We start from the raw sequence: 27,084 nt of genomic DNA, 5'->3' as shown, positions 1-27,084 counted from the left end.
TATTTTTAGTACCGAGAAGCAGGAAAAGTTTCACAAAAAAATTATGCTGCAAGGTGGGACTTAATGGACTCATAAAATTAGTAAGAATTAGTATTAGTAAGATTAGCATATGTAGAATTTAGAAAACAAGGGTTCCAGAACGAAAAAACACAATGAGCAATGGTGTGAATGTGGGAGAGCAAAAGTCATACATGAAAAAACAAGAGACAGATACCTGACTAAAAAGTTGTGAACAGGGAAATACAATAAAATATTAGGTGTGATATTAGGTGGGTTGAAAATACCCCCCACTTTTTCATAAAACGGCATTGCCTGTGAGCTGAGATCGTGCCACTGCACTCCAGCCTGGGTGACAACAAGACTTTATCCAAAAGAAAAAAAAGAAGAGTGGGGGGCACTGCCTGCTTTTTGAATAAGAAAAAACATTCCTGGCCGGCCAGTGGCTCACGCCTGTAATCTCAGCACTTTGGGAGGCCGAGGCAGGCAGATCATGAGGTCAGGAGATTGAGACCATCCTGGCTAACACGGTGAAACCCCATCTCTACTAAAAATACAAAAAATTAGCGGCTGAGGCAGGGGAATGGTGTGAACCCGGGAGGCGGAGCTTGCAGTGAGCCAAGATCATGTCCACTACACTCCAGCCTGGGCGACAGAGCAAGACTCCAAATCAAAAAAAAAAAAAGAAAAAACATATTCCCACCCGGCACTATTAAAAAGGATGAAATAGAAAAAGACAAAGACCAAAGGTAGGAAGCTAATAGTACAGCTACCAATAAAGTCAGCCCTAAAGATACAAACTTGGGAAATGTAAAATAAAGGACAGATGTGGAAGACAGTGAGATTATAAAATAAAAGTCATCAGACACTGGGCGCGGTGGCTCAAGCCTGTAATCCCAGCACTTTGGGAGGCCAAGGCGGGTGGATCACGAGGTCAGGAGATCAAGACCATCCTGGCTAACACAGTGAAACCCCGTCTCTACTAAAAATACAAAAAAAGTAGCCAGGCACGGTGGTGGGCACCTGTCGTCCCAGCTACTCGGGAGGCTGAGGCAGGAGAATGGCATGAACCTGGGAGGCGGAACTTGCAGTGAGCCGAGATTGCGCCACTGCACTCCAGCCTGGGCGACAGAGTGAGACTGTGTCTCAAAAAAAAAAGTCATCAGACCTGAAATTTCAATAGATAAAGGAGACAGGACAAGAGACTTGGAGATGAGGAAATATAACAATGACTCAGGTTTTAATTCTGTGTTCTTGGAACTGTGGTAGTCTTCAACATAATTAAGGAAGTCAGAACTAAAAACTAGTCTAGTCAGCAGAAGAAAATTCTAAATGAAAAATTAAGAAAACAACAAAGCTTAAAAAGAAGTCCAACTAATACACTTCCTAAAGTGATTACAAAAGAGTGCACATTTAAGCTCCAAAAAATTATTTTATAGAGATCTTTGTTTCTTAGAAAAAATAAAAATAGAAAAGGTAGTACAGAAAATTATAAATAGGATGGGCACAGTGCCTCATGCCTGTAATCCAGCACTTTAGGAGTCCTACTGGGCAGATTGCTTGAGCCGAGGAGTTTGAGACCAGCCTGGGCAACATGATGAAACCTTGCCTCTACAAAAACTTAGCCGGTGTGGTGATGCATGCCTGTAGTCCCACTCCAAAGGCTGAGGTGGGAGAATCACTTGAGCCTGGGAAATCGAGTCTGTGGTGAGCTGTGATCATACCACCTTTATTCACAAATAATGAACAATATACAAAGTATTGATTTAAACTTTCACCACTTAAAAATTAGAAAAGACTTAACCATTATAAGCAGTAACATACCTTATACCCATGTATTTTGCTGTGTGAAAGGCAATAATATATGTCAAAAGCTTTCAAAACAAACAGCATATACTAACAAACTTCACTTTTAGAAATTTAGGATTAAAAAAAACAATGGCTATACAGCAAAACTTATTTGCAAAACACTTCATGTCAGCATGGTTTAGAATAGTTAAGAATTTTTAACATAAATGCTCAACATGGCACCAACTCTGCAATTGGTTTGTCAGTGTCCCACATTAACTCCCTGGGCCTGGTCATTCAGTTTCCAGCCTCTGCTGAGTCCCTCATACTATTCCAAGTGTAGCAGGGGAAAGTGAGAGGCCCTTCCTCAAGCTCTGGTCATAATGGAGGTACAAGGGAGACATCTACAGGGAACCATGAGATCAGTGGTGTTGGAAATGCTAAGTCAGTCCTTCTTTAGGCTGGATGTTGGTAGTGGTCGTCACAAAGTCCATATATTTTATATCTAGGCCTTCACCTGGCCTATGGACTTATACCCATGTGCCTGGTTTATCAGCTCAATGGTTCTTCAGCCCATTACAGATGAGAAGGAGCTATACTGAAGATCAAGAAGGAACCACTGGAGTCTGAATGTTCCTGAAAGATTGACTTAGTCCTAGCTTAGTCCTCATAAAACCTCCTAACAATGGGGTTGGTACTTTTACTCTCTATTTTACAGGAGTTATAATAGATTGTTAAAGGACAACCAAGAAAGGACAAAAGAAGTGACAGTCAGAGGTTGAGAGGAGCCAGAAAAACCTAAAATCTAGCAGACATCTGCCACCACATTGTAACATGGTGGTTCCTATCACAATGCTGGGTCAAAAAGAGATTGATTTGGTTTATAATGCTAAACCAAGAGGGTGGGCAAATAAAATTTTTGGTATTTAAAAGAAAAAAAAAACTTTGGAATTTGAATATCATGAAATTCCAAAAAGTCTACATTAAACTACCAAATAATTTAAAAGATCCAATTTTTATAAGTGACCCGTTAACTTACCCTTCTGGTATTCATTATTAATCGTTTGTTGTGCATTCTCCATCTTATGTATGAACAGACATTTAAAAATAAAAACTGTATCTTTTTACTGTTAGATATGAGTTCTAAATTTCTTTTCAAAGAAAAGTATGTTCAATTCTTTGCCTTCTACTTTTAAACTTAACTTCCTCATAAAGCAACCTTTTTCAATTACCTGCTCCACCCTGACTCATTTCAATCACCTGCTCCACCCTGACTCATTGTCGATCACCTGCTCTGTCATAACCATTTTTCCCGCCAAACCACTCACCCCCGTCACTCTTTAAATTAGCCAGTCGGAATTAGTTTAGCCTGTGTGGTCTAACACTAGCCAATAAGGGAATGACACAGCAGCAGGCGCCACATGCGTCAGGGATAAGAACCCCTTCCCCTCCCTTGTTCAAGTGTGCACTCACCATTGTTCCATCTGTAAGGGCGCACCCTTCTATAGAAGTACCTTGCCTTGCTGAGAATTAAAAGAAAATTTCATATTCAAGTGCTATTTCTTTTGCAGCACTGAAACTTTATATACAACATTATTTACCTCTCCTACTCAGCCTATGCAAATATGAAAGTTATATAATGTTAAGAATATAGAAGTGCTGGTTCTCACTAAGAGAAAAAAAATCCTTAACAAAACATGAGAGACTAAAGAGGGGTTAAGGTTAGAGAGGTGCTGATTTACATGACAACTACAAGCAACATAAAATCCTGGACTAGACCCTTATTCAGGAAAAGAATAGTTTTTCTTTTCTTTAAGGGATTAGATTATGACAACTGGCAAAATGTAAATGAGATGTATAGATATCATTATTATATCAATATTATTTTCATAACTGTACTGTGGTTATGTAAGAAAAAATGTCCTTGACTGCAAAGAAATACTAAAGTATTAGAAATAAAGTGCTGCGAAGAGGTATTTTACGAAACAATACTGAATTTAAAAAAAAAAAGTAACATCACGTCTGCAACTTACTCCAAAACAGTTCAAAACTAAGATACCAAAATACTTATCTCTGCATATGCCATAAAAAATCCATATTTACATGTGTATATGTGTGTACATATATAGAGAGAAGACAGAGAAAAGGAAAGAGTGGGAATATGATAAAGCAAATGTAGTAAAATGCTAACATTAGGACAATATGCATGAAGGACAGCTGACAATTCTTCATAGAATTCTTAGAATCCTTCTGTGTTGGAAATTATTTCAAAATGAAAAATTTTTTAAACACCAAAGGGCAGGGGGTGGGGCAGTGCTTATGTAACAAAATTAAAACACCATTCATTCATTAAACATTTACTAAACACTTACTGCAGGTCAGACACTAGAAAGCAGCAGAAGACACACTAGATAAAAATTCCTGCCTTCACACAACTTACATTCCAGCTGGAGGAGAGAGACAATAAGCAAGTAAGTAAAACGTATGTTACGTTAGCGGAAGGGGAAAACAGTTAAGTCATATTGGGTAGAGGTGGCAATTTGCAATGTTAAACACATCTTTAGGCCTGGTGCGGTGACTCACGCCTGTAATCCCAATACTTTGTGAGGCTGAGGTTGGCAGTTCACTTCAGGTCAGGAGTTCAAGACCAGCCTGGCCAACATGGTGAAACCCTGTCTCTACTAAAAATACAAAGATTAGCCAGGCGTGGTGGTGCATGCCTGTAATCCCAGCTACTTGGAAGGCTGAGGTGGGAGAATTGCTTGAACTCGGGAGGCAGATGTTGCAGCACTTTGGGAGGCTGAGGTGGGACGATCAGTTGAGCCCAGGAGTTTAAGACCAGCCTGGACAACACAGTGAGACCCCATCTTCACACAAAAATAAATCAGCCATGCGTGGTGGCATGCACCTGTAGTCCCAGCTATTCAGGAGGCTGAGGAGGTGGGAGAACTGTTTGAGCCCAGGAGTTTGAGGATGCAGTAAGCCACAGTTGCGCCACTGCACTCCAGTCTGGGTGACAGAGTGAGATCCTGTCTCAAAAGAAAAATAAAATAAAACATAAAATAAAAGTAAAGAAAACAATACTGCCTGTAATAGAAACTCCTTATATTAATTGTTTTTGACTGGCTAAATGAAAACCAAAGATACAAGAAATGCCCTTTAAAAGTAATAAATTTTAAAAGGATTAAACTTACAAAAAAAAGTGATGAATAGTATTGCTACAGCTAAACAAAGAATGCTATCAGTTAAAACTTGACTTATTGTTCAAAATGCAGCTAGTTGATAGAAAATGTCCAATATTTCTTCATAACAGGTACCTGAGGCAGGACTCCAATCTGATCATTCTGACAATTATAACTCTCAAGATTAATTAACAGCTTGGCATTCTGGCTTCCTTAAGAGAAACAGTGTGGGAATTAGCATATAAATTCAAATCCTAGCTTTCCCATTTACTTGCTGTGTGACCTTAGGCAAATTACCACTTTTTAACTTCATATTCTACTCTGTAAACTGCATGTAAGACCTATTTCATAACACTAGTGTGAGGATTAAATAACATAAAAAGCCAAAACAAAGCTCAAAGTAGAAATTCAGGAAGTTGTTTATGTTACATTGTTGGCACAATCAAGAAATGGGCCTGATTGAGTTAGGTGGAAGTACAGGCAGCCATGTGAACTAATTTGTGTGAATGTATAGACTGAAATATAAATAAAACAAATTTCTAGAATGCTACTTTCTTATACTGGTTGATATTTTTTCAATACTGTAAATATGGCATGAACATGCACTATTTACTTACTAGATTACGTAGTAGTAACTTCAGTAAAAATCAAATATTTCCTACCACAAAAGGGTTAAGCATTTGGGTACACAGACTTCTTTTCATCAAAAAAGCACAACATTGGTGAAACCCCGTCTCCACTATAAAATACAAAAAATTAGCTGGGCATGGTGGCGCACGCCTGTAGTCCCAGCTACTCAGGAGGCTGAGGCAGGAGAATCACTTGAACCCAGGAGGCGGAGGTTGCAGTGAGCCAAGATCATGCCACTGCACTCCAGCCTGGGCGACAGAGTAAGATTCCATCTCAAAAAAAAAAGAAAAAAAAAAAAAAAAAAGCACAACATTACAAGGATTCAGCTGTACACACATAAAACTTAAACATGTTCTAAGGAATAATACAATAGCCTGCTGAAGGGGCGGTAAATTCTCTTTAGGAAAAATAAAAAAGTTTCTTTAAGGAGACAGTACTTAATCTGAATCCTGTAAGTGAAGAATTTCAAGTTGGGGAGAACAAATTCAAGTAAGCAAACATGTGGGCAATTCATTCTCCTACCTTTAAGCAAATCTAGTCTTATTTCCAATTTTGCAGTTATCTTGAGATTGCCAGGATAGCAATGAAACTTGCCTATGGTCTCAGAAAAATCACATGGTAGTAATGGGAACTAGAATAGTCACCAGCTTCCAAGTGCAAAACTCCTTCACTTTTCCCAAAATGTGTTTGTAAGGAATACTGTACCACCAAATACTTCTACAAATGAAGAATTAATACAAAAAGTTACTATACTGCATGTCTTCCCCCATTATTTTTTTCGTTTAAATAAAAGTAGAGGATAAAAGCAAGTGTATAGCAAAATACAAGAAGTCTTTCATCTTGTTTTTTATTTTAAGGTTGGCCTGGAGGAGTAATTAATTAAAAATTCTAGCAAACAAGAGGGAAAAATGACTTAACTATATCAAAAAACCACTCTTGTTGTGTAACTCACTATAAAAGACATATAGACAATAACTGGTTAACCAACATAACCATCAATTGCAGGGGGTGGATCATTCCTGTGTCATGACTCTAATCACCAAACTAGATTTTAAATGTTCATAAGATGATTACAAACTATAAAACTGGCTATTTGGTGATATTAATAAAATATTTTATACTGGGACTTCACAATGATATTGTGGTGGTGTAAAAAAAAAAAAAAAAAAAAGAGGGCCGCGGTGCCTCAGGCCTGTAATCCCAGCACTTTGAGAGGCTGAGGCGGGTGGATCACCTGAGGTCAGGAGTTCGAGACCAGCCTGGCCAACATGATGAAACCCCATCTCTACTAAAAAAAAAGAAAAAAAAATAGAAAAAATTAGCTGGGCATGATGGTGAGTGCCTATAATCCCAGCTACTCAGGAGGATGAGGCAGGAGAATCGCTGAACCCAGGAGGTGGAGGTTGCAGTGAGCCAAGATCGTGCCACTGCACTCCAGCCTGGGCAACAGAGTGAGACTCCATCTTGGGGGGGGTGGGGGGGGTGGAGAAACAGGCCCTTATTTTTAGCAATACACACTAAAATATTTACAGATGGAATGATGTCTAGAATGGCCTTAAAAATAACATAGGATGGGAAAAAAAGGAGGAGGGGTGACGAAATGAAACAGGATTGGTCATGATTCGAAAACTGCTAAATCTGGGTAATGGCTATATGGGGGGGTTCATTATATGATGTCTCCTATTAAAAGGAGGCTAAGAGTTTCCATTAGAAGAATTTTCGTAAAATAGAAAAAAATTACTAATAGCAAATCACATCGTAAAAGCAAACAGAACATTATAACCCTTAACCCCTTGACAAGCAGATAACAGTATCTTCTATAGGGTTTATGCATGCTTAAATTATGACTGATGCTCTTACAATACATTAAGCTATCTCTCAAAGTAGGATTATCTAGAGCTCTTCTAAACTTCCCAATCAGGTTATCAATGAGAATATACTCTGAGACTGACCCCAAACTCCAAAACAGTACTTGGGAGCTCATAAGAAATCAGAGTTGCATCTGAAAAGCAGAAGTCTTAACTAACTAAACCTCATTCATTGTTAGTGACCTTCTCTATGCCTTCACATGGACTACCATTTATTTACAAAGAGAAGGAGGGCAACAAAATCATACTACAATCATCTCCTTTTTCTGATCACTGCCAAGACAATTTATGTGAAAAAAAGTTTCCAATCTCTATTGTGTCACTGAATTTTTTAAGTATTAACCATACTAGCACTAGAATTAACAACTCACAGCAACTCATTAACACAGTCACTATTAAAGGAACAAAGAAGACAAGCATAATACATACTGGAGGCCGGCCAGGACGACCCCTTTTTCTTTTTCCTTTGACCTCTGTTTCTTCAAGCTCGCTGCCAGCATCGGAATGGGCAGTAGTTTCATTAGTTGAATCCCTAGAAAATGTTATATTATTTTAGCGAACAAATTAATAAGTATAATGCATTTCTGTTTCAATACTTTCCTTACCTCCTGCTATATGGCTGATTAGAAGTGGTTTATACTTCTACTTTCAGAGAAACTCTCTAGCAAACTAAAAATGTTATCCTCCCTTCCTAATTCCACATAACAGTGAGTGAAACGAATCCCCCAAATAAAGAGGGAAATGAAGAGGAAGAAATGACTGTGGAAATGATAGCTGCTATACAAAAATAAATGCAAAATATAACTGCAAAAGACTAATTCTTCAGTATAAAAATATGAAGGCTTAGGAATATTTTTATTTATTTTATAAAGTCATGAAGGTCAGTGCTGTGCCAGTTAATGTTTAACCACTGTCTTTTAAAAAAAAAAAAAATACAAACACCTAAGTTATAAGTATTAAGACATATGACCAGGCACGGTGGCTCATGCCTATAATCTCAGCACTTTGGGAGGGTGAGGCAGGCGGATCACCTGAGATCAGAATTTGGGACCAGCCTGGCCAACATAGTAAAACCCCATCAGTACTAAAAACACAAAAATTAGCCAGGCGTGGTGGCGCGTGCCTGTAATCCCATCTACTCAGGAGGTTGAGGCAGGGGAATCACTTGAACCCTCGGAGGTTGCAGTGAGCCGAGATTACGCCACTGCACTCCAGCCTGGGCGACGGGGCAATACTCTGTCTGAAAACAAAACAAACCAACAAAAAAGACATAAGGGATACTTAGCATATAATTTACAAACAATAATAAAACACAAAACACTATTTATTGTAAATTCCACATAACTGATTCTCACAAAATAATTTTAAAGATAATTTTTGCCCAACTCTTATATTGGAATCTTTTTTTTTTTTTTTTTTTTTTTTTTTTTTTGGGGGGGACAGTCTCACTGTGTCACCCAGGCTGGAGTGCAGTGGCACAATCTCGGCTCACTGCCAGTTCCGCCTCCTGGGTTCATGCCATTCTCCTGCCTCAGCCTCCCGAGTAGCTGGGACTACAGGCACCCACCACTGTGCCCGGCTAATTTTTTTTGCAGTTTTAGTAGAGATGGAGTTTCACCGTGTTAGCCAGGATGGTCTCGATCTCCTGACCTCATGATCCACCTGCCTCGGCCTCCCAAAGTGCTGGGATTACAGGCGTGAGCCAGCGCACCTGGCCTTATGTTGGAATCTAACCTACAGCTGCAACTGATGAATGAATAGGAATTTTAACATGAAAGGTGGTTTCTATTTTTGTTCACTTTAATGAGTAGGATGCAAGTAAAATGATAAAGACATCTGTTGAAACTTCACTCATTAGTCAATGGTGTGAGCAACTTCTCTGCTGACTCAGATAAGGGCTGAGGAAACATGCTTCCTCAATTTTTTGTTATTGGTATTGTAATGGGTATAGACCATCCGATACACCTTTAAGTTGAATCTGCATTGTTAACAATTTCTCTATCACTTTAAGTCTATAATCAACAAAACAATAAATTAAGCGTTGATTTTTATCATTTGCTGATTTTCATGGTGTACATATTCCTACCATAGCCAATTTCAAATGACCAAAGTGGCATAACCAAAGTGAGGTGGGAAGTGATAAACAGTAGTACAGCATTAAAACATATTTGTACCACAAAGACACAACAGGTTTAAATAACAACTTCAAAAGCATAAATAGTAACATGAAATAATTAGGAAGTGATGAGTTTTGAGTATTTACTATTTTTATTTTTCATATGACATTTAATTTAAGCTTATATAAGTTAACCTTTTAAAACAGATATGTTGTGTTTAGCTAGCTTGCAAAATTCCTAAAAACTTAACATTTAACTCTCACAGGCCAATACAAGCTGGCTTCAACACAGCATTGAAAAGGTTTAGACAGCATGAACAAGAATCTCTTCACTAAATTCTACACTACTGCATAAAATTGTAAAGAGTAGGAAAAGTACATAGCAAATGGTAAGTCCAACTCACAATCTACTATTTCTCAATCTCCTTCACCAAATGCTCTTTTAGGCTCATTCCCTCTTCCTTAAAGCTCAACTGTTAGGTCTGCTGTTCTCCATTTATATTACACTCCCTTGGAGATTTCATCCAGTTAATGTGTAACTTCTATGCAAATGACTTCAATACCTTATCAGTACACCTGACCACATTCCAGATCTCTGACTCAAGATTTTTATCTTGCATGCATGACATACTTACTTGAATGCCACCTCAAATTCACCAAATGCCACATCTAAAATTGAGTCCAATCCTGACTTACTTCTGACTTTCTACTCACAGAGATACAATTAATTAACTGATTTAAGTTATGCATAAGTATGCTCTAAGTTATTATATAAATTTATTGTCACCATTATCCTGTCTACAAACTCGAATTGATAGAATGATATCAGTCTTCTTGTGCCTCCTGCTAACATAATCCTACCTCAGCTATCTGTCTCAGAACAATATAATCTGTTTCTCACTCTTTCCAGGATTACTACCACAATCACCACTCCCTGTGATAATCTCAATTTATCTCCCTACTGCTGCTTATTCAAGCCATTCTACACACCACTGCCAGTAACATTCTCACATCATATTACTTACCCACTTGTAAATCTTCAAAGTTATCATATTACTTCTACAACTTACATATCTTTAAAGTTAATCTGGTATTTAAAACCGTAAATAAGACTGGGCACAGTGGCTCACGCCTGTAATCCCAACACTTTGGGAGGCTGAGGCACGAGAATTGCTTGAACCCAGGAGGTGGAGGTTGCAGTGAGCAGAGATAGCGCCACTGCACTCCAGCCTGGGCGACAGAGTAGAACTCTATCTCAAAAACAAACAAAACAACAACAAAACTATAAATAATATTGTAAATGATGTCCAGGGTCAGCAAGCTTTTTCATAAAGATCCATACAGCCAGGCGCAGTGGCTCACGCCTGTAATCCCAGCACTTTGGGAGGCCAAGGCAGGCAGATCATGAGGTCAGGAGTTCGAGACCTACCTGGCCAACATAGTGAAACCCTGTCTCCACTAAAAATACAAAAATTATCCGGGCATGGTGGTGTGTGCCTGTAGTCCCAGCTACTTGGGAGGCTGAGGCAGGAGAATCGCTTGAACCCAGGAGGTGCAGGTTGGCCGAGCCAAGATCACACCACTGCACTTCAGCCTGAGCAACAGAGTGAGACTACATCTCAAAAAAAAAAAAAAAAAAAAAAAAAAAAAAAAAAAAAAAAAAAAAAAAAAAAAAAAAAAAAACCCATACAGTATATATTTTAGGCTTATGGGTCTTAAGTTCTCTATAGCTACTACTCAACCCTGGTGACATACCATAAATGCAGCCATATGCAATATGCAAATTAATGGGTGTGGCTATGTTTCAACATTTTATTTAAAAGAGGCATCTGAACCACCAGCAGTATTTGCCAACCCGGATCCAGTCAATCTTAATTTGTCTCTACTAAAGAACAATGAATCATATTGCTTTTTCTCCTAACTACAATCCAAATAGGCCATGTTCAGTATAGACTATGTGTCAGTTTACATATGTTATCTGTAATACATATGCACAAAAACCTTGTTAAGAAGCATGTTATCTTCCTGATTTTATGAATGAGGAAATGAAAGATCTGAAAACCTGATAAACTTGTCCACAGTCGCATACTTAGTAAGTGGCAGAGTCCAGTTAGATCTCAAGATAAACCTGAATTTTCTATTTTCATGTTAAGATACCACAGTGCAAACATTCTGTTTTGTATTTATCTTGTGTGGACAAAATCTCCAAGTGCTTTTGATGCTTATAAGTCTCCAGGCAACTATAGGAGCAGGTTGGTTCTAGAATATAATTACTGACCCATTAGTGAAACTAACCTATTCTTCAGCAGTATTGTTTATTGATGCCCCTACCAAGAGTCAGAAAAGTACAATTTGTTTAATAATGCTGCCAACTGCAGTCAGCTTAAACAGTGAGAACTATTTCCAACAAACAGCTAATGCACTGTTATGTGTTAGTACGTGTATGTTTAATTATTAAGACATATGAAAACAAATCCTAGGCTTTTGAAAAAGAAAATTTCGAGCAATAGAAAATATGTAAGGAAAAATTTCACTTTATCTCATCCTAACTCTGAATCCCATCTGCAGAATACCACTGTTAATAGTTTGACGCTGCCATAAATATTTAGGCTTTTGTATCTCTCTCTCTGTCTCTCTCTCTCTCAAAATATAAATATCAATATTTCAATTTTTTAAGTGTAACATACATGAGAATCCTCCATATAAATACATTAGATTCCTGCATGGCACTCCATAATATGCACTCAACTTATTTAGCTACTTCCCTATCAATGAGCACTTAGTTTGTCTCTAGTTTTGCACTATTACAAACAGGGCTGAAATGACTGTTCTTGTACATAAATAAATCGTAGTACACAATCAAGTTTCTCTTTAGGATATATGCAGTGAAAATGACAGGTCGAGGGGTATGGAAATTCAAACTTTGACCAACTGCTCTTCAAAACTCCTGCGGCTAATGTTCACATTTATAACACTACTAGACATAAATTAAGAGCATGGAAGAATAAGATCAAATCTTATTTAAAAAATGATTTTGCTCCCTAGAACTCTCTAAATTCTATCTACCTCTTTCTATCTCCAGGGTAACTAGTTTAAGTTATCATCTTTTCCCTAGATACTGCAACATCCTTCTCCTGATAGGTCTCCTTGTTTCTAGTGTTGGCCTTTCCCATCTAATACTATACTGCACTAAGTAACTTTCTAAGTATGTATCTTCTTATATATCTATCATGCTGATATGGTTTGGCTCTGTGTCTTCACCAAAATCTCATCTGGAATTGTAATCCCCACCTGTTGAGGGAGGGACCTGGTGGGAGGTGACTGGATCACAGGAGCAGTTTCCTCTATGCTGTTGTTGTGATAGTTCTCACGAGATCTGATGGTTTAAAAGTGTGGTACTTCCTTCCACTCCCCTTCTCTCTCTCCTGCCATCTTGTGAAGAAGATGCTTGCTTCCCCTTCACCTTCCGCCATGATTGTAAGTTTCCTGAGGCCTCCCCAGCCATGCGATGAGTCAACTAAACCTCTTTTCTTTATAAATTACCCAGTTCCAGGTAGTTCTTCATAGCAGTGTGAAAATGGAATAATACACACAGTGAAGAGAAAAAAACTAATTCTGAACATGACTTAGCAGGTACTGATATGATATTGTTCCTCCCTACTCACAGTTTATTTCATGTCACTCTCCATCCCCAGTGCTGGAGAAAAAAAAGGGGTGGGGGGAGGCTTTATTTCAGGCCTTCAAACATATCTCAGGGTGCTTGCATGACATAATCTCAGTCTGGGCCTAAGAGCCTGCTCCCTTCTTCTTCCCCTAAACCCTACTTCAGACCTCCTACTTTTCCTTCGCAGTACCAATGATAGTTTAGAACTATGTATTTGTGATTATTTGATTTATATCTAACTTTACAAGCTTCATTGCAAAAAGAACTGAGTCTGCTCTACATGTTATATCTACCCAGAACCTAGTATGCTTCCGGGAATATAAAATGTAGTAAATGATAATGTTTTGACAATGCTTAATAGTAAACAGCACTAAGGTGACAAATCCATCAGCAATTATAATATCTAAGTAAGCCAAGAAATAATAAGGATAATCACTAGAGTGGTCTTTATAGTGTCTACATTTTAAAAACCAAAATTGGACATCTCAATTTAACCAAGAGTACCATCTTCAGCTGACAGATCTAAACCGGAGCTCATTTACCCAGCTCCCAGATCACCACTGTCCAGTACCCACAGACATATTAGAGATTCACATTTTTCTGAAAAAAAATTCACTCACAAAGCATGATATATTAGATATAATGTCAATACAAACTCATGTAATACAACTTCAATTTAAATATAACCTCTGTTTCATATTTTATCAAAGAGCTAATACCCAACACAGTGTCCTAGCAGCAGGACATACAAAAATAAGGCACACAATGCAGTCTAGGAGATGGGTCAGAAAAAATAAGAGACAATTATAAAATGTTACATTAAGTACTTTTCTGGAGGCGTAAGACCTGAGCTAAGACTTAAATAGGTAGTGGCTTGGCCAGGTAAGGGCAGAAGTGTGTAAGTACAAAGAAAAGAAAGAAAATACTATAAGGGGCCCTCCAAACTTAAATATCATATAAATATGGTATTTATACCGTATTTTTATATGTTCATATATTTATATATATGATACCATGCTCAGGTACAGGGGTAAAAAAGAAATAAGTAGGCAGAAATAAATTTTATCTCCCATATGTCGGGGAAAGGACAGGAGGACAGTATTGATGGTTTTTCAAGCGGTTTAAAGAAATTTGGATAGCTCTGTGTCTTAGAATGCTAGAAGGGAAAAAAAGAAGGCCAAGAGATCAATCAGAGGTTCTCTCTTGAAAATAAGGTATGCAAATGAATTGAGCAGCAATAATATATAAATAACTGCTTAAAGTGCTCATCACTTTTATTATATCTAAACCATTTTTATACAGAATCAAAGTATGCAGATTCCCGACTTACAACATGATAAAAGCTATGAAAGGAATAATATCTGCCATTCCTGTGATCACATTTCCCAAAATAAGTCCCAATTCTAAATCTGGCCAGGCACAGTGACTCACGCATGTAATCCCGGCACTTTGGGAGGCTGAGGCGGGCAGACCACCTGAGGTCAGGAGTTCGAGACCAGCCTGGCCAACACAGTGAAACCCGGTCTCTACTAAAAATACAAAAATTAGCCGGGCATGGTGGCACATGCCTGTAATCCCAGCTACTCAGGAGGCTGAGGCAGGAGAATCACTTGAACCTGGAAGGCAGAGGTAGCAGTGAGCCGAGATCGTACCACTGCATTCCAGCATGGGCAACAGTGGAAAATTCCATCTCAAAAGAAAATAAAAATAAAAGTCCCAATTCTAAATCTGTCCTTAACTCCAACAAATCTAATGGGATGCCATCAAAAATGTCAACTGGTATATCCCTTAGATTTCTTCTGGTAGCAGAACAACCTCAACAATCTCAATCTAAGGAAAAAGAAAGAATCATAATAAAAGAGCTAGAAGTGAGCAGAGAGGGGGTAGAGAAAGAGTATGGTATAAGATAGGGGACACCAAACTACTTTTTTGTAAATGGCCAGACTAAATATTTTAGGCTTTCCACGCAATACTATCACTGTCACAACTTGTAATACAAAGTAGTCATAAACAGCATGTAAAGGAGTGAGTGTGGCTCTCATCCAAAATTTTATTTTGCAAAAAGAGACAACATGCCAGATTTGGCCCATGGGCCACAGTTTGCTGACTCCTAATATAGGACATTAACATCTTTTTTGTTGAATATCAGAAAACATGTTGACAGTTCAATAGCAAAAGCCATGAATGGATATGGTAATTACACACCCTACTACTACTTACACTGCAAACATATTGTCCCAATATCAAAGAACATATTTGAAATGTCTCATCAAAGAGAGCATTTTGATAAAGAAATAAGTTGTCCAAAATTTTCTTTAGTTTTTTAAAAACTAAAAAAAAAAAAAGAAAATTACAATACTTACTGTAACACTGGTAATTCTGAAGTAATCATTGCTGGAGAGGTCCTTTCACAATGCAGCAAAATAATCAAGTGCTGTACAACTCAAAACTTTTAAAATAACCTCAAAGGCAATCCTGTCAATTAAAGAAAAGAAATTATTTTAAAATAAAATGAGGATGACAGAATTCATAAACTACAATCAATCCACACCATTACCAGTGATCACACTACTTGGCATTTACCCAAATGAGCTGAAAACTCATGTCCACAGATGTTTATAGCAGTTTTATTCATAACTGCCAAAACTTGGAAGCAACCAAGATGTTCTCACTAAGTAAATGAATAAATAAACTACGCATATCCTCACAATGAAATATTATTTGGCATTAAAATTAGCTTGAGAGCCTTGAAAAGGCATGAAGGAACCTTAAATACATATTATTAAGTAAAGAAGCCAATCTGAAAAGGATACATACTGCATGATTCCAACCATATGACATTTTGGAAAAGGCAAAACTATGGAGCCAGTAAAAGAATCGGTGGTTACCAAGGATTTAGTGGGTGGAAGGGATGAACAGGCAGATCACAGAAGATTTTTAGGGCAGTGAAACATGTATAATGATGGATGTGTCACTACAGATTTGTAAAAACAGCAAGAATCCAAAAACAGCTAGACACCAACAGCAAGAGTCAACCCTAATTTAAAGTAGCAACTTGGGGTGATAGTGACGTGTCAATATAGGTTGATCAGCTGTTAAAAAATGTTCTCCTCTGGTGCAGGATGTTGACAGTATGGTAGGCTGTGCAAGTGTAGGGACAGAGAATATAAGCAAACACTCTTTACTTTTCCTTCAAATTTGCTGTGAACCTACAATGGCTCTAAAAAACATAAAGTCTCATATTTTGCAAAAGCAGGGGTAGTAGGACCTAACAGTCCACAATAGGCCATTATACGGTATCAAACAGAATAACATAGGTATAGTTAGAATTCCAGACAGAAAGACCAAGTACAAGGCAGAACAAATATTTGAAGAGATAATGGGGAAGAATGTTCAAAAAATCATGTAAGATATCAAAACAGATGTAAGATCAGAGAATTCCCAAGCAGAATACATCAAAATACACAAACTGCTAAAAACCAGAGTTAAAGGGAAAATTCAAAAGGAAGCTAAAGAAATAGGATACATACATACAGAAAGACAAAGATCAATATCAGACTTCCTATTGGAAACTATGTAAGTTCAAAGACAATGGAGTAACATCTTAAAAGTACTGTGAGGGGGGAAAAAAAGTCAACCCTGAATTACATACCAAGTGATAATCTTTCAAAAAAATGAAAGGAGTCATATCATGGGAAATCAATGAGTAGAAAACTTCAAGAATAAGCCTCTCCAGTGAAACAATACTTGGGTTGACAAAAACTGAAATCAACTTTTACAGAATTCCTGAATCTAATAAAACTTACAAACAGAGGGGTGCTTAACAAAGAAAGAAGCTGCAAAATTTGGTGAGAAGGCACTATAGCGTCTTTTGCTTACTTGCCTACCATTGCCCATTCCCCAACTCAACAGTGTCAATGGGGACAGCAGATCAAACTCTTGGTGCAGCTTGCTGGTACCTGTGGGAGCAATATCAACCTCCTTCTCAAAAATGATAGCTGTGCATTTTGAAGAGATTCCCAGCTGGCATCTGTTGAAAGGATTTAAATATATATACTACACATAAGCTCTCTGGGGTAAGAGACAGCATACAAGACAAGCAGCAATATGTAAAGCCTCAGAATAAAGAGTCTAAGGAGGAAGATATGTTAGGGACTAAGGGCTTTGAAAGACTCCCACATATTCTGGGGAATTCAAGGTGCCACACGCATGCCCAAGGCTAAAAGCATGGTCAGAGGAGGCCTGAGAGAAGCATAGGCTTGCACCTCTAATTGATCTTTGAGCTCTGTGCAAGCAGAAGATGAAGACTAAGGCCGAGCTGCAAATGGCCAGGCTATTTATTGCAAAAATACTTCAGTAAAGAACCTATCTGCAAATACCCACAGAGGGTTTTTCTCCCTTTTGGGTTCCAATTCTTTAGGTAAATCTGTCAGGTTACTGGTTTGATCACCAAGATGAAAAATGTCAGTGTCCACACAGGACAAGAAAGACAGTCTTGGCAAAAGTAGTTTAGGGGGGAAAAAAAATCACTAAATAAACAGATGACTATAGCTTTTAACAGTCAGTAAAATCAAACAGGGCATGGGGGAGGTGAAAGGATGATTCCCAGAGTGAAAACATTTTAATAATCAAAATGTCCATTTTTTTAAGGTTAATGTTTGAATTTGTCCAGCAGGCTTTCCAGTTTTGGCCAGAAAGTATCCCCTGCCACAAAATAAAAATTTAAAAATGTGATCATTGAAGTAAAAAAGGCAGTAGGATGACATAACTAAAGTGCTGAAAGAAAAACCATCAAAAAAGAACTATATAACGAGTAAAACTATCCCTCAAGGGAGAAATTAAGACATTCATAGAAAAACAAAGAGCAGAAGGAATTTGTCCCTAGACATGCCCTACAACAAATGCTAAAGGGAGGCCAGACATGGTGGCTCACGTCTGTAATCCCAGCACTTTGGGAGGCTGAGGCAGGTGCATCACTTGAGGTCAGGAGCTCCAGATCACCCTGACCATCATGGTGAAATCCCATCTCCACTAAAAATATAAAAATTGGCCAGGTGTGGTGGCAGGTGTCTGCAATCCCAGCTACTTTGGGAGGCTGGGGCAGGACAATCACTTGAACTCGGAAGGCAGAGGTTGCAGTGAGCCGAGACTGCACCACTGCACTTCAACCTGGGCAACAGAGCAAAAGACTCCATATCAAAAAAAAAAAAAAAAAAAAAAAGCGGGGGTGGCGGGGGTAGGGGCACAGATACTATAGGCCAAGGCAAGAGGATCACTGGGGGCCAGGAGTTCGAGACCAGCCCAGGCAGAATATAGAGAGACTCCATCTCTACAAAAATATTTAAAAACTGGCCAGGCACAGTAGCCCACGCTTATAATCCCAGCACTTTGGGAGGCTGAGGCAGGCGAATCACTTGAGGTCAAGAGTTTAAGACCAGACTGGCCAACATGGTGAAACTCTGTCTCTATTTAAAAAAAAAAAAAAAAAAAAATTAGCCAGGCATGGTGGCAGGCACCTGGAGTCCCAGCTACTCAGGAGGCTGAGGCAGGAGAATCACTTGAACCCAGGAGGCGGAGGTTGCAGTGAGCCAAGATCGTACCACTGTACTCCGGTCTGGGTGACAGAGTGAGACCCTGTTTCAAAAAATAATAAATAAATAAATAAATAAATAAATAAATAAATAATTTTTAAAAGGAAAAAACAAAAGTTTAAAACTAACCAGATGTGGTGGTACACACCTGTGGTTCCAGCTACTCTATTCGAGAGGCTGAGGTGGGCGGATCACTTGAGCCCAGGAGGTTGAGGCTACAGTGGGCCATGACTGGGCCGGCCACTACACTCCAGCCTGGGTGACAGAGACCCTGTTTCAGCCCCCAAAACAAACAAAAAACCAGGGCACCATATAATGGGGGGTCCCCAATTCATTTCATTACAAAGATATAAAAATCATGAAGTTATACACCCTTAACAACAGAATCTCAAAATATATCCATCATTCTCAGTAAACTATCGCAAGGACAAAAAACCAAACACCGCATGTTCTCACTCATAGGTGGGAACTAAACAATGAGAACTCATGGACACAGGAAGGGGAACATCACACTCCGGGGACTGTTGTGGGGTGGGGGGAGGGGGGAGGGACAGCATTAGGAGATACACCTAACGCTAAATGATGAGTTAATGGGTGCAGCAAAACAACATGGCACATGGATACATATGTAACAAATCTGCACACTGTGCACATGTACCCTAAAACCTAAAGTATAATAATAAAAAAAACAGAAATTAGAATACTTTGAGATAAATGAAACAAAAACACAATATATCAAAATGTATGGGATGCAGCAAAAGCAGTGCTCAGAGGAAAATACAGTTGTAAAAATCAAGATTTTAGGGGAAAAAAAAAGGCTCAAATAAATGACCTAATTCTACAACTGAAGAAAAAAAATACAAAGGGCAAACTAAGCCCGAAGGCAGCAAACTGAAGAAATTAATCAAAATTAGTGCACAGATAAACTATATTGAGATTAGAAAAACAATACAATCAATAAAACCACGTTTGTTGTTGGAAAAGGTAAACAAAATTGACATATCTTTAGATAAAATGACTCTTGAAAAAAGAGAGAAGGGGCAAGAGAATATGGTTAACAACATATCCCCACAAATTTAGTAACATATTAAATGGACAAATTCCTAGAAATGCACAAATTGTCAAAACTGGCTCAAAAAACACAAAAAATGTGAAAAGAACTATAACAAGACACTGAATCAGTTATCAAAAATCTCCCCAGGAAGAAAAGCCCAGGACCAGATGGCCTTACTGCTTAATTATACCAAACATAGTTTAAAAAGAATTAGCATCAATCTTCCAAAAAAGAGACAAGAAGGAACTACTTTCTAATTCATTCTATGAGGCATTTCTGTAATACCAAACTACACAAAAACACAAGAAAATTACACATCAATATCTCTAATAAACATTTATGTGAAAATCCTCAACAGAAACATCAGCAAATCAAAATACACAATGTGTAAAAATAATTCTACATGAAGACCAAGTGGGATTTATCTCAGTCATGCAAGGCTGGTTCAACATTCAAAAATCAATTAATATAATACATCATATCAAGAGCTAAAAAAGAAAAACTACATGATCATATCAAAAGACAAAGGAAAAGCACTTGACAAAATCCAACACCCATTCGTAATAAATACTCTCAGTAAATGAGAAATAGGGGGGAACATTCTCAACTCAGTAAAGAGTATCTCCAAACACTGCAGCTAACATCACATGTAATGGAGAGAAACTCAAAGCTTTTCCAGTTAAACTAGGATGCTATTCTCAACCACTACTTTTTCACATCATACTGGAAATCCTGGCTAATGCGATAAGAGAAAGAAAATAAACAAAAGGTACATAGCTTGGGAAAGAAGAAACAAAACTTCTTTTATTTCCAGATGACAAAACTGTCTATATAGAAAATTTGAAAGACCTGAAAAGGCAAAATAAAACAACTCTTGGAACTAATAAGCTACTACAGCAAGGTTTCAAGATACAAGGCTAACATATAAAAGTCAATCACCTTGCTGTAGACAATGAACAAATATAATTTTAAATGAAAAACACAGTATCATTTGCATTCACATCAATGAATTAAATTCTTATGTGTAAATCCAACAAAATACGTAGAATCTATATAAGAAAAACAATAAAATTGTAATGTAAGAAATCCAGAGGCCAGGCACCATGGCTCACGCCTGTAATCCCAGCACTTTGGGAAGCTAAGGTGGGTGGATCACCTGAGGTCAGGAGTTCGAGACCAGACTGGCCAACATGGTGAAACCCCCATCTCTACTAAAAATACAAAAATTAGCCGGCCATGGTGGTACGCGCCTGTAATCCCACCTACTCGGGAGGCTGAGGCAGGAGAATCACTTGAACCCAGAAGGCAGAGATTGCAGTGAGCCGAGACCACGCCACTGCACTCCAGCCTGGGCACCAAGAAAGAAACTTTGTCTCCAAAAAAAAAAAAAAAAAAAAAAAAAAAAAGGAAATCTCTTAGCAATGTATACACACACAGACATACAGTGTAGGTGGTGGTAGTAGGGTGCCACATGATTTGCTAAGCAAATCAAAAATTATAATTATGACAATGATGTTACTTGTGAAGCCACTTTTCAACAGTTTCTGTAAGTGGTACTCCATCTACATAGAAGAGATAGACTCATTTACTATTTTTAATGGAATTTAACTATTTTACTCATGTTTATATCAAATTAAGTATATTAATGGAAAACTGTTTGTCGAATATAACACACATGAATATACACTAAGTCTTAACATCAACCATGGGTTCTTGGAAACTGAGGGTTAAAGCAAAATGACATGTAACAAAACCATTTTTAGAATAGGCTAATTGATGTAAACAATAGTTAAGTTCCTATAGCATACTTCTGGTCACAAAAAAATCAGCAAACTTCTAAACAAACACCAAAACATTTAAAATATTAAACACTAAAATAAATGTAAGCTTTACATATATTTAAGAAAGATTAATTTTAACAAGTCAGATAATTATTTACCCAATTATTCCAGTTCAGAATCGCAGGTGGCCAGAGCCCATCCCAGCAGCTCAGGGAGCAAGGCAAGAACAAACCCTGGACAGGTCACCATTCCATCACACAGGGCACTCACATACATACCCAAACTACTCATACTAGGACAATTTAGACATGTCGATTAACATGCACATGCACATATCTGGTATGTGGGAGAAAACCAGAGTACCCAAAGAAAAGAAACCCACACAGACATGGGGAAAATGTGCAAACTCCACACAACGGCCCCAGCAAGGAATCTATTTTCCTTTCCCTCATCAACATTATAACAAAATGTTATTTGACAGCCTACTGTACACTTAAATTCTCTGTAGTATAAAGGTTTAGGTAGCAATCAAGAAAATAAACTTCCAAACTCTTTTCCCAGTAAAATTTAGCCTGTGAGACAGATTTTGTAGCTCTTTTAGTGAACAAAAAGAATGCCAAAAATAAAATTGGATTTTCCAAGTTGCACAGCAATTCACACTAAAAGATAAATAAGTAGGAAACATTAAGACTCAAGAAACAGTGGAGTAATAAATCTTTTGAAAATATCAGTCTAGAAACTCTCAAATATTAAGCAGACAGAAGGATATTTTAAGCCAAAACTGAATGATGTGCTCAATGGGATAGCGATAAAGTTCATTGGCAACAGCAGGTTAGATCATTATTCTGCTCTTTCTCTCTGAATGTTGTACTGTAAAAGACTACTTTTAAAATATCTTGGTAACATAAACCTTAAAATCAAAAGAAATGTTAAGAGTAATTTAAGAGTTTGGGTTCTGGGGCTCAATTACCTGAGTTCTTATACCAGGTATTCTACTTTCTAGCTTTGTAACTCACTATGCCTAAGTATTCTCATACATCAATTTGGAATAAAAAAAGAACCCATATAGCATACAGTTATTGTGGTGAGTGACTGGAAGAGTACCTGGAACTCTAGAATGAATTCAATTCGTAGCTACAGGAGGAAGACAAAAGCATAAAGGAATGCTAAGTTTCATGAGGGAAGGTATTTTTTGTCCTTTTTGTTCAGTTCCATATATGTGTGAAAACATTTTTTCTTTTTTAAGATGGGAGGTCTTGCTCTGTAGCCCAGGTTAGAGTGCAGTGGAGCAATTCATACCTCCCTGCAGCCTCCAACTCCTGGGCCCAAGTGATCCTGGCCTCAGCCTCCCAAGTAGCTGGGACTAAGTACACGCCACTACGCCTGGCTAATTTTTTAAAAACTGTTTGTAGAAACAGGGTCTCACTTTGCTACCCAGGCTGCATTTCTTTTTCTTTTCTTTCCTTTTTTTTTTTTTTTTTTTGAGACAGAGTTTTGCTCTTGTTGCCCAAGCTGGAGTGCAATGGTGTGATCTCAGCTCACTGCAATCTCCGCCTCCCAGATTCAAGTGATTCTCCTGCCTTAGCCTCCCAAGTAGCTGGGATTACAATCACCCACCCCCACACCCAGCTCATTTTTTGTATTTTTAGTAGAGAAAAGGTTTCACCATATTTGCCAGGCTGGTCTCAAACTCCTGACCTCAGGTGATCCACCCGCCTCAGCCTCCCAAAGTGCTGGGATTACAGGCATGAGCCACCACGTCCAGCCTCACTTCTATATTCTTAATGCTTGAAACCTAGTAAACAGCTATTGAATTAAAAATATGTGTGTGTATATGTGTTTATGGATGTATTTATTTTTAAGGAGAGTACACAAAATTAAAAACAAGGAAAGCTCTTAGAGTTAGCAAACTAATCAAAGTTAGCAGCTTCCTTTTAAAAAACAAAAAAACATGGCTGGGTGCAGTAGCTCACGCCTGAAATCCGAGCACTTTGGGAGGCCTAGGCGGACAGATCACCTGAGGTCAGGAGTTCAAGACTAGCCTGGCCAACATGGTGAAATCCCGTCTCTGCTAAAAATACAAAATTAACTGGGCATGGTGGCATGCGTCTGTAATCCTAACTACTCGGGAAGCTGAGGTGGGAGAATTACTTGAACCCGGGAGGCGGAGGCTGCAGTGAGCCGGGATCACGCCACTGAACTCCAGCCTGGGCGACAGAGGGAGACTCCGTCCGTCTCTAAATAGATAAATAAATGTATGTATGTTATTAATTGGATTGCTCTAAATTTAAGCAGCACTAAAAATGTCACAGTCTTTAAAACAGCTAACAAGTAAAAATGAAACTCAAGACAATTAACTTGCCTTATGCTAAATCACCCTGCACTAAATATATGAGAGAATGCTCACACACACACACACACACACACACACACACCTTTCTGTCAAAATTACAAGAATTTATGTTCCCATGCATATTATAAGAAAAGTAAGTCTGGGCAACATAAGTAAGACCCCCATCTCAAAAAAAGAAAAAAGAAAAAAAAAAGGCCTTGTAGTCCCAGCTACTCTATTCCAGAAGCTGAGGTGGGAGGAGCACTTGAGGCAAGGAGGTCAAGGATGCAGTGAGCCATGACTGGGCCACTACCTTCCAGCCTGGATGACAGAGCAAGACCCTGTCACCAAAAAGAAAAAAGGAAAGTAAATTATTATGATTTTTAAAGACTACAATTTTCCCCAAATTCAAATAACCACTATCACTCAACCTCTCTCCAGTTAAAAATTACATGCTTTTAAATATTTTACAAATCAATCTACATACTCATACAAATAAGAATTGTGTGACAACTAATAGCTTCATTAGGAGAAGCATACCACTAGTTTAGTAGCTGTACATAAGGAACAATAAAAATATTCCAAAAATGTCCTCTGGCTTAAGAAAATAAACATCTACTATTAAAGAGATCCTAAAAGAATTAACTAACAGTACTTATGAGAAAATTGTCTTTTATAAATACAACAAAGCCTTACCAAAATAAGTTTGTATAGCCCCATGATTTTCATACAGAAATCATTTCAAGCGTTCATATAAACAAACATTGGCACTACCAAAGCCGTAAGAAAAAAATTACAACATTTAACAAAAATACACATGGTGTTTTTAATATGGTAAAGAAAGCATCACTGAAGACCAATCTTTCTATTTTCAATTTCCGTTAAACTATGTATGTGTGTGAAAAAGTATACATGTATATATTAAACCCACTAAATAAAACTTCCCATAAACACTAAAATTTCTCCCACAATTTATAACTCAAGCTTAAAGGCCTTATCTAATCAACCCCCTTTCCACATAATTACTACAAAAATTACTCACAAAAACTTGTGAGTTTTTGAAGAAAGAATATGTATCTATTGAGTTTGATGATGCAGTGAAAAATTCTCTGGGACCACAATCCAGAAGAAACGAGTTCTTAATAAATTCTATGGCTAAATGAACATTTTAAAATGAGGTCTAAATCAAATAAAAGATATAAAGTTGTAGTGGTTCATTATTTTGTGGATTCATTTAGGAAAAGTTATTTTATAACAGAAAATTCCGAACAAATAATGTTTATTGAAAAATAAAAGTATCTAATTTTGTGTGGTTACTTCAAATCCAAAGAGAGGTTGAGTTCTTCTCAAAACTACTGTTCCACCATTGGAAAACTTTTTTTTTTTTTTTTTTTTTTTGAGACGGAGTCTCGCTCTGTCACCCAGGCTGGAGTGCAATGGCGTGATCTCGGCTCACTGCAACCTCCACCTCTCGGGTTCAAGCGATTCTCCTGCCTCAGCCTCCTGAGTAGTTGGGATTACAGTGGCCCGCCACCATGCCCGGCTAATTTTTGTATTTTTAGTAGAGACAGGGTTTTGCCATGTTGGTCAGGCTGGTCTCCAACTCCTGACCTCAGGTGAACCGCCTGCCTCAGCCTCCCAAAGTGCTGGGATTACAGGCATTAGCCACCGCACTTGGCCTGTTTCGTTGTTGTTGTTTTTTTAGACAGAGTCTTGCTCTGCCACCCAGGTTGGAGTACAGTGGCGCAATCTTGGCTTGCTGCAACCTGTGCCTCCCGGGTTCAAGCAATTCTCCTGCCTCAGCCTCCCGAGTAGTTGGGATTACAGGCACCCGCCCCAACATGCCCGGCTAATTTTTGTATTTTTAGTAGAGATGAGGTTTTGCCATGTTGGTCAGGCTGGTCTCAAACTCCTGACCTCAGGTGATCTGCCCACCTTGGCCCCTCAAAGTGCTGGGATTACAGGCGTGAGCCACTGCGCCCGGCCCCATTAAACAACATTTTATCTGAAAATCTCAAAGATCTTCCACATCTTGAACACTGCTATAATTAAGAAAAACCTCATGATTTTCATATAAATATGAAACTGTAATGCATCCTAACATAATGAATAGAAGAGTTGTCTAAGAGTTTTTACAGATACAAATAATTGAATGAAAATTGGGGAAGAAGAGAAAGATTCTTCTTCAAGTAGAATAAACAAAATGACAGAAATAGGAAAATCACCATTTGAGGAACATCACAATATTTTTTCAGATGAGAATCAATAATGAATACTAACAGGCAAAAGGACAATAACTCCAGGAAATCCTTTTTTTAAAACGTATTGAAAGAACTTACACAGAATATCAAAGAATCTCCTCAGAGGAAACTAATTAGAAAGAGGAAAATGGTAATGTTATAGTAAAGAAACCCAGCAGACCCCTCCATAACCAACTGATTTACAGTTAACACTGCTAATAGTGAGACATATTAACAGGGTCCTCTTAATAGGATAAACAAAGGACACAACTATATTTCTTTAGCATTCTTGGCAAAAATGCATAACCCGAATTTAATCACAAGTATAATCAGATAAACCCAAACTGCAGGATATTCTACAAAATAACTGGCCAGTATTCTTCAAAAGTGTCAAGGTCATGAAACAGTAAGGCTAAGGAACTGTCCCTGATTAGAGAAGAGGCATAAAAACTAAACTCGTGTGATCATACACTGGATCATGCACCAGAAAAAGGACTTTAGTAGGACAACTGATGACATTTGAATAAGTTCTACATTTTAATTAATAGTATCATATCAGTGATTTTTCAGGTTTTGACGACTACTATGGTTATGTAAGATATTGGCAGTTGGGGAAGCTAGGTGAGGGGTACAGGGTTGAAAACCTCTGTGCTATTTTTGCAACTTTATTAAAGTATGACATTATTTCAGGAGACAAGGAATAGAACCCAAACTAACTCCCAACTCTACACTTAAAATACAACTCAATAAAAGATCTAAGGACATGAAAAAAAGAGGTGAGGTACTTTATCAAATGACCTTCCAACTTTCTCCCCACGGTTCAAAACATTTCTTTACTCTT

The 27,084-nt window shown here is 38.0% G+C and overlaps 1 protein-coding gene across 2 annotated transcripts in view; it reads right to left on the bottom strand.

Moving 5' to 3' along the window:
- STAG1 (stromal antigen 1) overlaps positions 1-27,084 on the bottom strand; it is a 417,686-nt gene that overhangs the window by 279,954 nt on the left and 110,648 nt on the right. For both annotated transcript variants that reach the window (XM_003265265.4, XM_030816776.1), the window contains exons 2-3: positions 15,609-15,720; positions 7,895-7,997 (exon numbers count right to left, since the gene is read on the bottom strand). In XM_003265265.4, coding sequence (XP_003265313.1) covers positions 7,895-7,997; positions 15,609-15,637 — 132 coding nt within the window. In that variant the 5' untranslated portion in view covers positions 15,638-15,720. The remainder of the gene's footprint in view (positions 1-7,894; positions 7,998-15,608; positions 15,721-27,084) is intronic.

This window comes from Nomascus leucogenys, chromosome 8 (genome assembly GCF_006542625.1).
Source record: "Nomascus leucogenys isolate Asia chromosome 8, Asia_NLE_v1, whole genome shotgun sequence".
Classification (NCBI taxonomy): Eukaryota; Metazoa; Chordata; class Mammalia; order Primates; family Hylobatidae; genus Nomascus; species Nomascus leucogenys.
Note: the sequence above shows the minus strand (reverse complement) of the source record. Positions and strands in the feature narration are given on the sequence as shown.